This window comes from Xyrauchen texanus, chromosome 11, assembly GCF_025860055.1.
Source record: "Xyrauchen texanus isolate HMW12.3.18 chromosome 11, RBS_HiC_50CHRs, whole genome shotgun sequence".
NCBI classification, from domain to species: Eukaryota; Metazoa; Chordata; class Actinopteri; order Cypriniformes; family Catostomidae; genus Xyrauchen; species Xyrauchen texanus.
This window is the reverse complement of record NC_068286.1, coordinates 35250179-35265439: the sequence shown is the minus strand read 5'-3', so window position 1 is coordinate 35265439 and position 15261 is coordinate 35250179. Positions and strand designations below refer to the sequence as shown.

General features: G+C 38.4%; 1 protein-coding gene across 1 annotated transcript; it reads right to left on the bottom strand.

Annotated features, from left to right (window-relative positions):
* Positions 1 to 1956: 1956 nt before the first annotated feature.
* On the bottom strand, positions 1957 to 14024 carry LOC127651170 (serine/threonine-protein kinase PLK1-like). The gene is made up of 11 exons (XM_052136877.1): positions 13358 to 14024; positions 12256 to 12424; positions 12015 to 12159; positions 10659 to 10752; positions 10335 to 10557; positions 10184 to 10250; positions 8479 to 8579; positions 8221 to 8298; positions 6393 to 6547; positions 6092 to 6274; positions 1957 to 3236 (listed from the first exon to the last, which is right to left on the bottom strand). The coding sequence occupies exons 1-11, from the start codon at positions 13718 to 13720 to the stop codon at positions 3030 to 3032; spliced, it is 1785 nt and encodes a 594-aa protein (XP_051992837.1). The 5' UTR covers positions 13721 to 14024; the 3' UTR covers positions 1957 to 3029.
* Between the last annotated feature and the right edge of the window lie 1237 nt (positions 14025 to 15261).

Genomic DNA, 15261 nt, shown 5'->3' with positions numbered 1-15261 from the left:
TATATATATATATATATATATATATATATATATATATATATATATATTATTTTTTTTTTTTTTTTTTACAGGGTGCCAAAGGTCAACTAATTTACATCTTTTGAAAAATATACTAAAAGAAATCATTCACCCAAAATTCATGCATATCGCCGCCTATTGTGCAGAGAGAAGAATTTATAGAAAAAAGGACTTAAATATTGATCTGTTTCTCACCCACACCTATCATATCACTTCTGAAGACATGGATTTAACCACATGTGGATAACTTTTAAGCTTTCTGTGCTTTTTTGATATTTGTTTTTGAGGGGGAATGTTCTCCCCCTTTTCTCCCCAATTTGGAATGCCTAATTCCCAATGCGGTCTAAGTCCTCATGGTAGCATAGTGACTCGCAACAATCCGGATGGTGGAAAACGAATCTCAATTGCTTCTGCATCTGAGACCATCAATCAGTGCATCTTATCACGTGGCTTGTGGAGCGTGTTACCGCAGAGACATAGCAAGTGTGGAGGCTCACTGTGGAATAATTAATGCTTCTCAACAACTTCTCTGGTGATGTAATGTGGAATAATGAAGGCCTCTTTTATGTGTCTCTTGTTGGGGGTAGCTACAGCTGTTTCCTGCTCTAAAGATGTTCTAAGGAATGTGTTTTTGTCTCTCACGTTTCACACTACCTCGAATGTATGTCACCCCCATATAAGGTAAAGAACTATTTCATTGGTGAGGGTCCAGTGGAATGTGGTTTTCTGGACCATATAACAGAATGCTGAGACAATAAATGTCGAAGAAAGGATTTGATACCATTCATGTCTGTCAGTTCTTTCTTTCCTCAGCTGAGCCGTATCGAGACGGGGATTGCAGATCAACAAATAAATTCACATTGGATGACAAAATTATCTAACACTCACGCTATTTTCTGCAGCATTCACGGACAACTCACCATTCGCCCCACCGAGAGCGAACCAAATTATAGCAACCACGAGGAGGTTCCCCCATGTGACTCTACCCTCCCTAGCAACTGGGCCAATTGGTTGCTTAAGAGACCTGGCTGGAGTCGCAAGTTCGAATCCAGGGCGTGCAGAGAGACTCCAGCAAGGTCTCCTAAGCAACCAGTTGGTCCAGTTGCTAGGGAGGGTAGAGTCACATGGGGTAACCATCAGCGTCTTTAGCTTTTTTGAGCTTTAAAATGTTGGTTTCCACTTGTATTGTGAGGACCTATAGAGCAGAAATGTTCTTCTAAAATCTTTGTGTTCAGCAGAAAAAAAAAAGAATGTCATACACATCTGGGATGGCATGAGGGTGAGTAAACAATGAGATATTTTAAATTGTGATCTATCCCTTTAAAAATGTTCTGTCTGCTTCTAAACAACATTAAATCTTGAAGAACGTCTATTTACTGCTTCAGACATAAGTTATCTCTTTTTCTTCAAAATCGCATACAGTTCACAGCCAGTTCATTGATCACCACTGCTTCGTTTATAAAAACATATACAGACAGGCTACAATAATGTTACAGTATGCTTTCATCTAAAAATGCATTGAATTCGGTTTTTAATTATTCTTCCGTCTTGTGGTTGCCAGCTTCACTCATACTGATCAAAGCATTTGGTCTTGTTAAGTGAACAGCAGAATGCAAAGATTCACAAAATCTTTGCATTGCATATAGTGGCAGTGTAAAAGAATACTTTAATTTTACCTAAGTGGACACATTTCAATGACACTTCGTTTATACTTGTGAAGCAAGTACTTAAAGGTGTACTCCATATTTGTTTTCCTCATTTAAAAAGGTATTATACATAAATTAATTGTAAATTTGAAACATGAATAAAATCATTACCATTCACACAAGATTAAGACTCCAGTCATATCAGTAACCTTATCAAATCTGTTTTATTGTACATGTGGAGGATCCTCTCATGGAGGCTGCCATGTTAGGATCACATGACTATGACAGATACTACTTGCTTAATCTCAGTAATCGCACTGTTTTCGGACACTTTCACGAATGATTTAATGTGTTCATTGCTTACCATGTATATTGCATTTCTGCAATGGCATTAGTCACTTAAAAAAAATTGCATTTGACTGATGCTGCATCTACGTTCCTGTCAGTGCAAGTCCAAAACAACATGCATAACATATTACGGAGTGCTATCTTAAAGTTAAAACTATATTTGTGATAACCCTCACGCTGCGTACCCAAACCAGTCAACATTTCATTTTACAATCATGTTCGTGGAACATGCTATTGTGACATGTTCCGAAATTTAAAAATTGTTTTCTTTTATATGATTTTGATACAAAACTTGCTTATTACTGTAGTCATAACAAAGTTCACATTTCTCAACTCCCGCCATGACTAGTAAGACCTGCAACAGTCACATGAAACTAGGACTAGTGAAGATTTCAGAAAGGGTAATGGCATAGTTAATTGTTCTAACTGAGAGACAAGTCTAAAAGAATTTTCTGTGGTAATCAACAGCATGCTGTAGATGTAGCACAAATTGTAGACCTATTCAACCCAGAATATTTCTTCAAACACCCATGTCACTATTAATTGCAAACATTAACAATGGTGGCCAGGTTGAAACACAAACTGCAGGGTTTCAAAACATTCATATTTTAATTACACTCATTTATCATCAACAGCATATCTAACATTGAAAATTCTCAAAAAAAAAAAAAAAAAAAAAAAGATTTTTATTAATCTGAAATAAATTATTTCAGTTATACTCTTACACTTTAAAATATTTATGCCCAAAAGCTTTTATACAAAGAACAGTCAAAAGTTAAACAGAAGTTCTAAAACATGTACAAAGAGTATTCACATGATACAGATAGGTTGCATGGTCACAAACTCTCCAACCCATACAACAAGAGATAGTGAAGAGTAAACAAAAGATCCAGAGGAGGAAGAGTTCATGGTGTAAAACCCAGAAAACTGTACAAGTTTTGAAATATTTAAGGGCCCTCAGACTCAAGCGAGGAAGATCAGAGTCAATGGAGACCTCATAAAGCCATGTGATTTGGGTTAGCGTGTAGATGTAGTGGCTGTAGCAGTGCCTTTGCAGGCCATGAGCTTCTCCACCATATTACGAGCGTAGCGCAAACGGCTACCCAGCTCTTTGCAGCAGCCAAACTCCTCGATCAGGGTGATTTTATAGGTACAGAACTCTCGCTTCTCATTGATGTACGTTATTGCTCCCATCAGAGGACACAAAATAAGCTTAGTGTGATCCTGCAGGGCACAAAAAAAGGACAATAGTAAGCAAGAGCTTTAAAAAAAAAAAAAAAAAAAAAAAAAAGAGACAAGTGTCTTTACAATGTCCAACAAAGACCAGTGCTACTTGCTAGTCAATGTCACATGATGGTGCAGGGACAGTCCTTCGTTTTATTGGCAAATTGGTACAAATCTCTGAAAGATCATTATCGGTCAGAAGATAAAGACAAAATTAAGATGTTTAAAGCTGACAAACATAACGCAAACTTCAGTTTTCTGCTTGCCACTACATCTTTAACGGTGTGCATGATGCAGATCATCAACAACAGTCCAAATGGAGCCCAGTTTTTGTAGCCTCGCATACATGTACAGTACATCCAGAAAGTATTCACAGCGCTTCACATTTTGTTATGTTACATCCTTTTTACAAAATGGATTAAATTCATTATTTTCCTCAATTCTAAAAACAATAACCCATGACAACGTGAAGGAAGTTTGTTTGAAATCTTTGCAAATTTATAAAACATCACATGTACAGAAGTATTCACAGCCTTTGCTAAATCCTTTGTTGAAGCACCTTTGGAACCAATTACAGCCTCAAGTCTTTTTGTGTATGATGCCACAAGCTTGGCACACCTATTTTTGGGCAGTATCTCCCATTCTTCTTTGCAGGACCTCTCAAGCTCCATCAGGTTGGATGGGGAGCGTCGGTGCAGAGCCATTTTCAGATCTCTCCAGAGATGTTCAATCGGGTTCAAGTCTGGGCTCTGGCTGGGCCACTCAAGGACATTCACAGAGTTGTCCCGTAGCCACTCCTTTGTCATCTTGGCTGTGTGCTTAGGGTCGTTGTCCTGTTGGAAGATGAACCTTCACCCCAGTCTGAGGTCCAGAACGATCTGGAGCAGGTTTTCATCAAGGATGTCTCTGTACATTGCTGCACTCCTCTTTCCCTCGATCCTGACTAGTCTCCCAGTTCCTGCCACTGAAAAACATCCCCACAGCATGATGTTGCCACCAGCATGTTTTGGCCAGGTGATGAGCGGTGCCTGGTTTCCTCCAGACAAGACGCTTGCCATTCAGGCCAATGAGTTCAATCTTTGTTTCATCAGACCAGAGAATTTTGTTTCTCATGGTCAGAGTCCTTCAGGTGCCTTTTGGCAAACTCCAGATGGGCTGTCATGTGCCTTTTACTGAGGAGTGGCTTCTGTTTGGCCATTCTACCATTCAGGCCTGATTGGTGGAGTGCTGCAGAGATGGGTGTTCTTCTGGAAGGTTCTCCTCTCTCCACAGAGAAACACTGGAGCTCTGTCAGAGTGACCATCGGGCTCTTGGCCACCTCCCTGACTAAGGCCCTTCTCCCCCGATTGCACTGTTCGGCCTGGTGGCCAGCTCTAGGAAGAGTCCTGGTGGTTCCAAACTTTTTCCATTTACAGATGGAGGCCATGGTGCTCATTGGGACCTTCAAACTGCAGAAACTTTTCTGTACCCTTCCCCAGATCTGTGCCTCGATACAATCCTGTCTCGGAGGTCTACAGACAATTCCTTGGACTTCATGGCTTGGTTTGTGCTCTAACATGCACTGTTAACTGTGGGACCTAATATAGACAGGTGTTTGCCTTTCCAAATCATGTCCAATCAACTGAATTTACCACAGGTGGACTCCAATCAAGTTGTAGAAACATCAAGGATGATCAGTGGAAACAGGATGTACCTGAACTCAATTTTGAGTGTCATGGCAAAGGCTGTGAATACTTAAGTACATGTGATTTTTTTTTTCAGTTTTTTTATTTGTAATAAATTTGCAGAGTTTAAACAAACTTCCTCACATTGTCATTATGGGGTACTGTTTGTAGACTTAAGGAAAATAATGAATTTAATAAATTTTTGAATAAGGCAGTAACAAAGTGTGGAAAGTACTTCAGTACAAAAAAAGTACAAAAGTCCAGTACTTATTCGAGTCATGAATACTCTCATTCTAACGGATACATTTTCCCATGGGGCCTTTTTACCTTGCTCCAAGAGCTCAATAAAAAAAAAAAAATGTTTTAACATGTCAGGTTAAAATGTAATACGGTGTCAAGTTAAAGTTCATCTATCAGTTTTACCAGGGGCCAGGGTAGCTCTGAAAATAAAGACGCTGACTACCACACCTAGAGTCGCAAGTTCAAATCCAGTGCATGCCGAGTAACTCCCGTCAGGCTTCCTAAGCAACCAATTGGCCCAGTTGCTAGGGTGGTTAGTCACGTTGGGTTAACCTACCGGGTTCGCTACAATGTGGTTCTCGCTCTCGGTGGGGGGGCGTGGCGAGGTGTACGTGGATGCCACGAAAATAGCATGGGCCTCCACATGAGCTAGGTCTCCGTGGTAACACGTTCAACAAGGCATGTGATAAAATGCGCAGATTAACGGTCTCAGATGCAACTGAGATTCATCCTCCGCCACCCGGATTGAGGCGAGTCACTACGCGACAATGAGGACATAGAAACTAGTGGTTTTACAGATTAAAAATTTAATACGGTGTCAAATTATATTTGAACTCTATACTAGGAGGTAGACCGATATAGCAGTTGTACCAAAAAAAAAAATTTGTATACTGTGTCAAGTTAGATTTGAACTATATAGAGGTAGACAGTTATCTGTTTTGCTGATTAATCTCTATTCCAATGAACTTCATCTAGCCATTTTTGAACACATGCAGTTTGACAAGCCTCCCATCATAAGAACGGCTCCTAGTCCTGACAAATCCTTGGGACAAAGTGGAAATTATGCAAACAGCCATCTGACAAAAACAAGTTGTCAACATTATTTCTCTCTGTTCTGAGTGTCATGGTACATTTTGATGTAACCTATAAATCTACATGTTGATTTCTCACCTGGAAGAAGTTTATTTGTACAGTTCCGTTGCTGAGGTGCAGCACGATGGCGCTCTTTGTGCGAAACCAGTGACGCAGGTATGGCAACCGGGTCAGCTCATCTCCATCCCGGGGTGTTATGTTTGCCCCAGCCTTCAGCAAGTGCTCACTCATGTAATTCCTGAAATATTTGAGGAGTGTAATCTAAAGAGAAAAAAAAAATTAAATCAGAAAACCAATGACCTTAAAAACCTTAAGTAGATGTACAATTGTGATCATGAGTGTATCGTAGGGATTTGTCCCACACACAGAATTCACTCACCTTTTTGGAAAGTGCAGAGGGGTAGGAGCGCACACTGAGGTAGGATTCTGCAGTGTTACGGTCAATGTACTGCAGACTGTCACCATCAGCGTACATGATCAAACGTGTGGAATCGTTGAACAGAACTCCAACACTGTTATCACACAACTGATAACCTATGAAGGGGCATTACAGCATATTTTTTAGCAAGGGTGTCAGCATTTGCCATAATTTCTCATTATATTCAGAATAATACTAGTCAGGCAATTAAAAGCTCTTTGATGGCTTGGTCAGTGCTTAAGGAAAACAACTTCCTGACAATGGATTCAACAGCTGGCGCATAACTTAAAAATCACACTCGTTTAATTTCAGCCACACGTTAACTACAACCTACTGTTCTTCCTAGAGCTGCAACAATTATTTTGATTAAAAAATGTAAAGCTATCGAAGCAAAAAGTGAAAAATTATCCATCACGAATTGAGCAAGATTAAAAATCAGCCCAGCTCAGGGTAATGGTGACACCAGAATAGAAATATGAATAATCCTGCTCCGCTGAAAATACAGAATTATTTTTGATAAACATGTTTGCACACAATCGATTAATTGTTGTAGCACTAGTTCTTCCAAACTATCTCAATCCAGTGTCTTCCCTGCATCACCATTTAAGCATTACACGTTGACCAATTAAATATGCTCATCTGTGTCACAATATCACAATCAATTATCTTTTAACTCCGATATGAGCTACCCCACTTTTGATTTGATTTTTAGTACATCAGCGTCATTTCCATCCACATTTTTGGATATCGCATAACTGCTGGATAGAAAAACCAAGGTGTAAAATAAAATCTACAAAAATGCAAATAATTATATTTATATAATTTGAGGTGGATAATTTTTTTGGAGTGTCTATTTGCTCCCTGTAAATAGCACCTGCCACACAGGGCAACTATTTGCACCCCAATAGTCTGGTGGAACCACAGAAATACATGACAAACGAACTAATAGATGTTGCTGCAGCGGCATGGGTTGTAAAAATTGAGTGACCTTCTCCCCTTCGGGTTTCATGATTTTATTGCAGTGATTTGGTGAATGTCGGGGAGTGCAGAGAAGGGTTTGATCCGAAGGCAGGGTCTGTCGATCGCACTAGTTCCCGCGTGAAACCATGGTTACTGTAGTAACCATGTCCACCAGGGTGAAAATAATATCTGCCACTATGTGCACTGGGGATGTATAGCATATACAATTATTTGCACCAGGTGCAAATATCATCTGCCTTTTTTTTCCAATAAGAAATGTTTATAAAACTATGGAAACACATTTGCAGAATAAACTATTGAATTTATAAAGAATACAACATGCACATCAAAAAAAGTAATGTGACTGAATATATTGTTCATTTATGGACTAACCAGCGCACCAATCACCACATCTGAAATGTTGCTCTTGTCATCCTGAAATAACGGGTCTAGAAACAACAAAGCCTGCATAGAGTTTAGAGCAAATAAATGGAATACAAACCTGAACTGTGCCGAAGAGTAGGTTTATTGACACTTATAAATAATATATTTTAGATCCGCACTTTAAAGACGCAATTAAGACACAAATAGTGCTCCTAGAACTGTGACACGCCATCGCTCACAGACATGAGATGACATCTTTTGTGCGCGCACGCGCTCTGAACCGGAAGTATTTTATTATTAAGAGTCACAGTGGCTACAATTTCTCTGGAACTGATGATTTTGTATTTAACACGGGATGGGAAAAGCTTTTTTTTTTTTTTTTTGCGATATTAGGATTTTTCCACATAAAATAAAACTTGAAATAGAAGCATAGCTACAGTCTTACCAAGGCCATATTTGTCAGAGTAGTCAACCCATTTGCTAATCCAGAAGATAGGAATACAAGCAGGGTCCTCAGCTTCCTCTGTATGGGGAAAAAATAAACCATTACCATTTTACCTGTTGGCATTTATGTGAGAGTACTTGCTTTCTACTTGGATAAAATGTATAGATCAGTCACTTTAAATGCATAGTGATCAACTTCAATACAGCATGGGTCAGGTATCTACCCTAATTCCCAATAAAACCATTTTTGTGTTGTTACCTTGTCTAATAAAGTCTTTCTCAGATGGCCGGGCACCATTGAGGCTGGTCAGTTGCTGCAGCATATCACTCAGGTGGCAGTCAGGCTGTTCAGATCCATCCCTGTGTACAGTATAAAATAAAGCCTAACCAGACACCTCCAATGATTCAAAGTTGATTTAAAAGGAAGAGCACGTCATTACATTTCGATTAAAGATAACGAAGAAACACTTTTGGAATATTGCACACCTAATCGATCACAGTAACACCAGGAACATGCAGTTAAAGGATTAGTTCACCCAAGAATGAAAATTCTCTCATAATTTACTTAACCTCATGCCATCCCAGATGTAAACAACTTTTTCCCTTCAGAACACAAATGAAGATTCTTTTTTTAATATTTCAGCTCTGTAGGTCCATAAAATGCAAGTGAATGTCATCCAAACTTTTGAAGCACCAAAAAGCACATAGAGCCTGGTTTAATTAATGTCTTCTGAAGCAAAACTCTAGGTGTACAAGAAATGGATCAATATTTACAACTAATTTAACAAAAAAATTTACAAGGGTCGAGGTCAAGCGTGTTGGCAAGTTAATGCGAGAACTGATGCATGAAATACAAAAAACAACATGGATGCCTCACTCAGCTGATTTGAATAAGTCAACTGTAGCACCATTAAATGCAAGTGAGGGAGTGGAGGAGATGCCTCATATCGAGCTCCTTGCGCAGACCACTGCATAAAATCCTTTTGTGTCAAAAAAGTACAGTGGCCCATAGAAACACCTGCAACGAGATCTACGTATGAATATCAATGCGGAGGCGGCTTATGCACTTACCGTGAGAGGCCGTTTGAAATCCACCCTCATCAACACACAAATCTCCAGGTGGTCAGGAGCAAAACATTTTTGTAAAAAAAACTTTAAATATCTATTTCTTATGCACACCTAGCGTTTCACTTCAGAAGACATTAATTACACCACTGGAATCGTATGGATTATATAAATGAGCTTCAACAAGTTGGCACCCATTTACTTGCATTTCATGGACCTACAGAGCTGAAATATTCTTAAAGGGTAACTAAACACCTGCTCAGAGTCTGACTCCACCCACTAGAAATATTTGAAAATGCAGGAAAAGTGGGCAGACCCCAGCGGCGATAGAGGGAACGAACCGAGTGCGGGGCTGAGCGGGGGGGTGGGGGCACCTGAGACTCGTAGTGACGGATTAATTGACAGCTGCTGTCAGACTCTATGTTATTATTATTCCTCACACGGTCACAAGACGACATGTACATGAATCTGGCATGGTGAGCTGGAACCTGCTTACGTCAGCTGTCACCGCTTACGTCACGAAGTACCGCAACAGCCAATAGGAAAATTCAACTGCAGTAGCCACCGTTCAACCTGAAGAGGGCAGCACTCAGACGTTTTTACACCATATATTGTAGAATTAAAACACTTTATACACAAATGTCAAAAGAATTACTTGAATCAATGACCAGTACTAATAAAGCCCCATGCTTACAGATCATTAACTAAAAAAAGTTGGTTTAGGGTTTAGTTACCCTTTAAGCAAAACAGTAATAAAAAATAAAAGAATTGTTTTTAAGACAGACAGTCATACACCTTGGATGGCATGAGGGCAAGTAAATAAGAGAATTTTCATTTTGAGTGAACTATTCCTTTTAGTAATAAGGGTCCATTTTAAATTTCATGTTGAGTTTACTCACCTTTGCTGCATATCGTTACTTTGTGGCTGCTCCATTTTCCCCATTTTCTCAATAGGACTGTCTGTTCCTATAACACACAAGAGTAGTTTTTCAAAAAGAATTCCAAAATAATACCAAACAACATCAAGTCAGAATTTTTCCACACATTTACCTTTATTCAGTGATGAGAGGGGTTTGCGAAGGAGGGCAGGATCCAGGCTGGAGGGGGCAATGGAGAACCTGGGAGGTACAGTGAGACAGGAAGTGGGCAATCGTATGGGAGCGTATCCAGAGGTGAAAAACTCATCCGTCAACAGCTCGGCCACAGAAGGTCTAAGTGTGGGGTCAGCGTGCAGCATTCGACGAATCAGAGCAGCAGCAACTGGATTAATATGCTACAAAAAAAGTGTGAGGTTTATGTCATTTTAAATTTAGCTTTAGCTGCATTTCACAAAAATACAGATTCACCTAGTACACTTGTAGCAGAGGAACTTACCCTAGGGATTGCGTAGTCATTCTTCTTGATTTTGATGTACGTCTCCTTAAGACAGGAGGTCTCAAATGGAGGCTTTCCCACCAGTAAAGTATATCTGAATGACAATGTCACTGTCAGCAATAATATATTGAATCAACGGAAAAATCTAATTTAGGGAGGAAAACATTGGTAGCCAATGCCCCACTTAGACCAGACCATGTTTAAAGTGATATTTTACTCAACTGAAAAAAAAAAAAAAAAAAAAAAAAAAAACACACTCACCCATGTCCTTCTAAACCAGTGTAATTTTCTTCCATTTTGCAAAAATTCAGACTTCAAAATTGGCACAATTCAAAATTGGTTGCGAGCCACATGAGAACTAATGCCACCTGGCATCACTGGCCTAAAATGTACCACAATGTGTCTTCACATCAAATTCAAATATGCTCAGGAGTGACTAAATTTGAAAGCCAATGCAGAGGAGAAGATTCAGGATTGGGGTTGGGGCTTTTGTGTGGGGTTGTTCCTCACACAAAAGCTATAGCATGGCTTCAGAAGACTTTGTATGGTCTACTTTGAAGGTGCGGTCACAGCATGTTTTTGTTGTATGGAAAAAAAGCAACATGAACATTCTTTGAAGATTAGACAGTCACACGAGTTTGGAATTAAAATTTTGATTTTAAAAGAACCATTACTTTCAAGGAATAGTTCACCCAAAAATAAAAATGGTCTCATTTACTCCATCCCAGATGTGTATGATTTTCCTCTGCAGAACACATATTAAGATATTTAGAAGACTATCTCAGCTCTGTATTGTAGGTCCACACAATGCAAGTGAACAGTGACAATTTTTTTAAATAAATCACATAAAAGGCAGCATAATTTTATAACTCCTGTTTCACTGTACATCTCACAGTTACAGTCTTTAGGCAAGATAATGATTTCAAGTTTGATTACACTTCCTAGTGCTTGACGCATGAACGGAGCACTAGATAGCGCTAGGAAGTGTTATCGAGCTTAAAATCATGATCACCAAGAAAACTACTGATGTCAAGATAAACAGTAAGAAAGGAGTTAAATTTTAGTCTGTTCTCACCCAACCAGAAGACATGGATTTAACCAGTGGAGTCGTATGGGTTACTTTTATGCTGCCTTTATATGCTCTTTGGAGAGTCAATGTTTTGGTCACCATTAACTTGCATGGACCTACATAGCTGAACTATTCTTCTAAAAATCTTCTTTTGTGTTCTGCAGAACAAAGAAAAGTCATATACATCTGGGATGGCATGAGGGTGAGTAAATTAGAATTTTAATTTGAGTGAACTATTTCTTTAACAAAAACCTTTCATCAATTCAGACATTAAACTAGGGACTCACAGAATGCATCCCAGTGACCATACATCCACCTCAAAACTGTGGCCCTTCTTGCAGAGCACCTCTGGGGCAATGTAGTTTGGAGTGCCACATAGGGTTTTCTTTCTCTCGCCATCAAACTCAATCTTAGTAGCCAAACCAAAGTCACCTAAAGAGAGGAAAAAATGAGAAATGATGCCCATTAGGTCGAAAATGTCAGGATTAGAAGCACATAATGTGTATGGAACGATCAGTATTTGCTTACCAATCTTCACATCCATGTCGTCATTGAGGAACAGATTTCCAAGTTTGAGATCACGGTGAATGACCCTGTTGTTGTGCAAGTACTGGCAACCCTGGATAGTGTGGCGCATAAAGTATCTGGCCTCAGGCTCTGTCACAGCCTTTCTTCGCTTGTGCAACTCAAGGAGAGACTAAAAGGAAAGAAATAATCAGCATGAAGCATCAAATGTAGAGCAGGCGGAAACTAGAAACATCTTAAATGCAGTTAAAGAAAATCCTATTGAAATTTCTGTCAGTATGTGTAACCAATCCTAAAAAAAATATATATATATATATACATACATATACACACACACATACAACTTTTTGTTTTTGACATAAAATAATGTAAATCATAAATCTAGTGGATAAACCTTAAAGGCATGGTTTACTCAAATGAAAATTCTCATCATTTTTACTCACCCTCAATACTCATTTATGTTCTGCAGAAGACAGAAAGATATATATACATCTGGGGGTGGCATGAGAGTGAGTAAATTAGACAATTTTATTTTTTTGGACGAACTAGGGCAGCTATTCCGGTAATCCTTATTCGCCATTTGATTTTTAACACAAATGTATCATATCTATAAAGAGGATTCTGAATTAATAAGTCAATCGCTTTTTATACAACGCACCTTTCCACCGAAAATGTTATTAATGCTCGTTCAACACATAAGAAACTTTGACAGGAACCAAATGTAATTATATATACACACACACATTAAAAGGCAATAAAAACCATTCAGATTTGTCTGACGGGAGTTTTTTTTATTATTATCATTATTATATTTTATACTTTTTTTGAGGCAACATCTCAAAGACACACAAAATCAATTGACGTCACATCCTCCAGTTTAAAATCCACTGGTGTCGTCGACGGAGAAAGTAGAACCTGTCAGCTTTAATATATACATCACAGTATTAAACAAACAAAGATCTTAAGGCAACTACGCAAATTTACAATAATTAAATAGTTTAATGGTGTAAACTTAAGACACTGTAGTGGAATTGAATCTTGTGACTGGAATTCCGACCGTTGATGGTCTGTTTTCACATGTCCTGCTCGTCAGCATTATGCTTACCCTTCTCCGACAAATCTCCAACACCACATACACGAAGTCGTCGTCTTCAAAAAACCCGTGAAACCCAACTACATGCGGGTTATCGAGACTTTTGTGAATGGCGATTTCCGTGCTCATTTTCTCCTTCTGGTGTGGCTTCAGTAGCATTGATTTCGGCACCACTTTCCCAGCGAAAACTTCCTTTGTGTCCATATCTGTAATTTCGTAGCATTTAGCAAACCCTCCTTTCCCGAGAAAACGACCTCGCATGTATCGCTTCATGGTTCTGGGATCCACTAAAATATCAGGGATCTCTTTCAGCGGCGCCGATTTGGGATCGACGTGAGTCGATGGCTTCACCGCCTTTGCAATTCCAGCGCTCATCCTTGGAAATTTTGCAGCCGATTAGAGAACAAAAAGGGTCCTGAAAAGTAAGTCAGGCGAATTTAAAACGCAGTTGTTCCTTTATCCCGAAACTTCATACAACTCGTCAATCGTCCACATCCGCAGTAAACAATCGAAAACTACATTCGAATAATAATTCCAAAAACTAGAAAACAATCAAGTGAATGTCTGATCTAAATGTGTAATATTCACCGGCCTGAACCATGCATCTGTCCAATTGTGTTGATAAGATATAAATTAAACGGGCATAGTTAAAGTGTGTCAGCCCACTCCTCGGATAAGAATGCGAGTCACTGCTACTTTTTGAAATGTGCTCGATTCGTTATCGCCGCCGCTGATTGGCTGACGCGATTTAAATTCTGACCAAACACAAGGCATCACCGGACTCAAGCGTGCACGCTCTGAAAAACTTTATTTATACAGATATTAAATTATTTATTTTTTTGTAAACGACTTAATCAATATTGTAGCTTTTTGTTGTATAGGTATTATTGGTAAGTTCGAATATATTTATTGTATTTCATTGTATACATTTTATTTGTTTTAATGTTTATTATTTAATTATAGCAGCATGGAAATGATAACATGCCATTCAAATGTAGACACTGAATAGTGCATTTACTTTGGTGTTGTTTAATTTAAAAATGCTGATTATTTATTTGTTTGTTGGATTATTTTGACATTGGCCAGCATTTGAAAGCATACATCTCTGTAACTATAAAGGGACTTAATAATGTCTCATTCCTATGCCTAAACATTTAAGGGTTTATTTTTGTTGTTGTATGAGTGGCAAATATAAATGATCTGAGAGACAGATTACTAACATATTACTAATCATATCATTTACCATAACAGATGTTATATTTTTAACTGTTAAGTATTTGCATAATTTATTCAGCTTTAAATTATTATTATTTTTTTTGCAATCATTAAAGGAATAGATCTCCCAAAGTCATGTGTCATATGGATTGCTTTTATGGATTTTTATGTTTATGCCTCCTTTATGTGCTTTTTGGACTATCAATGTTTTAGTCACCATTTCCTTGCATTATATAGATCTACAGAGCTGACATATTCTTCTAAAAAATTTAATTTGTGTTCTGCAGAATAAAGAAATGAATGGGATGGGATGGGTTGGCATGAGGGTGTGTAAAAGATGAGAGAATTTTCGTTTTTGGGTGAACTATTCCTTTATGTACTTCCCTTCTCACTGAGGCAATGCAGCCCATCTTTTTATATATGCTAAAATTACCCAACTGCCATGACAACCTATTACAGAGACACTTGTAATGTTTTGTTCAGGAAACGGTGGATGCATGCATGCATTTGTGAATGGACTAGAAATATATTAGAACTAAGCAGTGTACCCCCATATCCATTAAAAACGGTGTCTCATCTATTTCTCTCAAATACTTGATAAGGAATTTATTTAAGAATGTATTACCTTTGAATTAAATCAACATCAACATGTTATACCATAATACTAAACTATAACATTTATAGATCAGATGCTACAAATG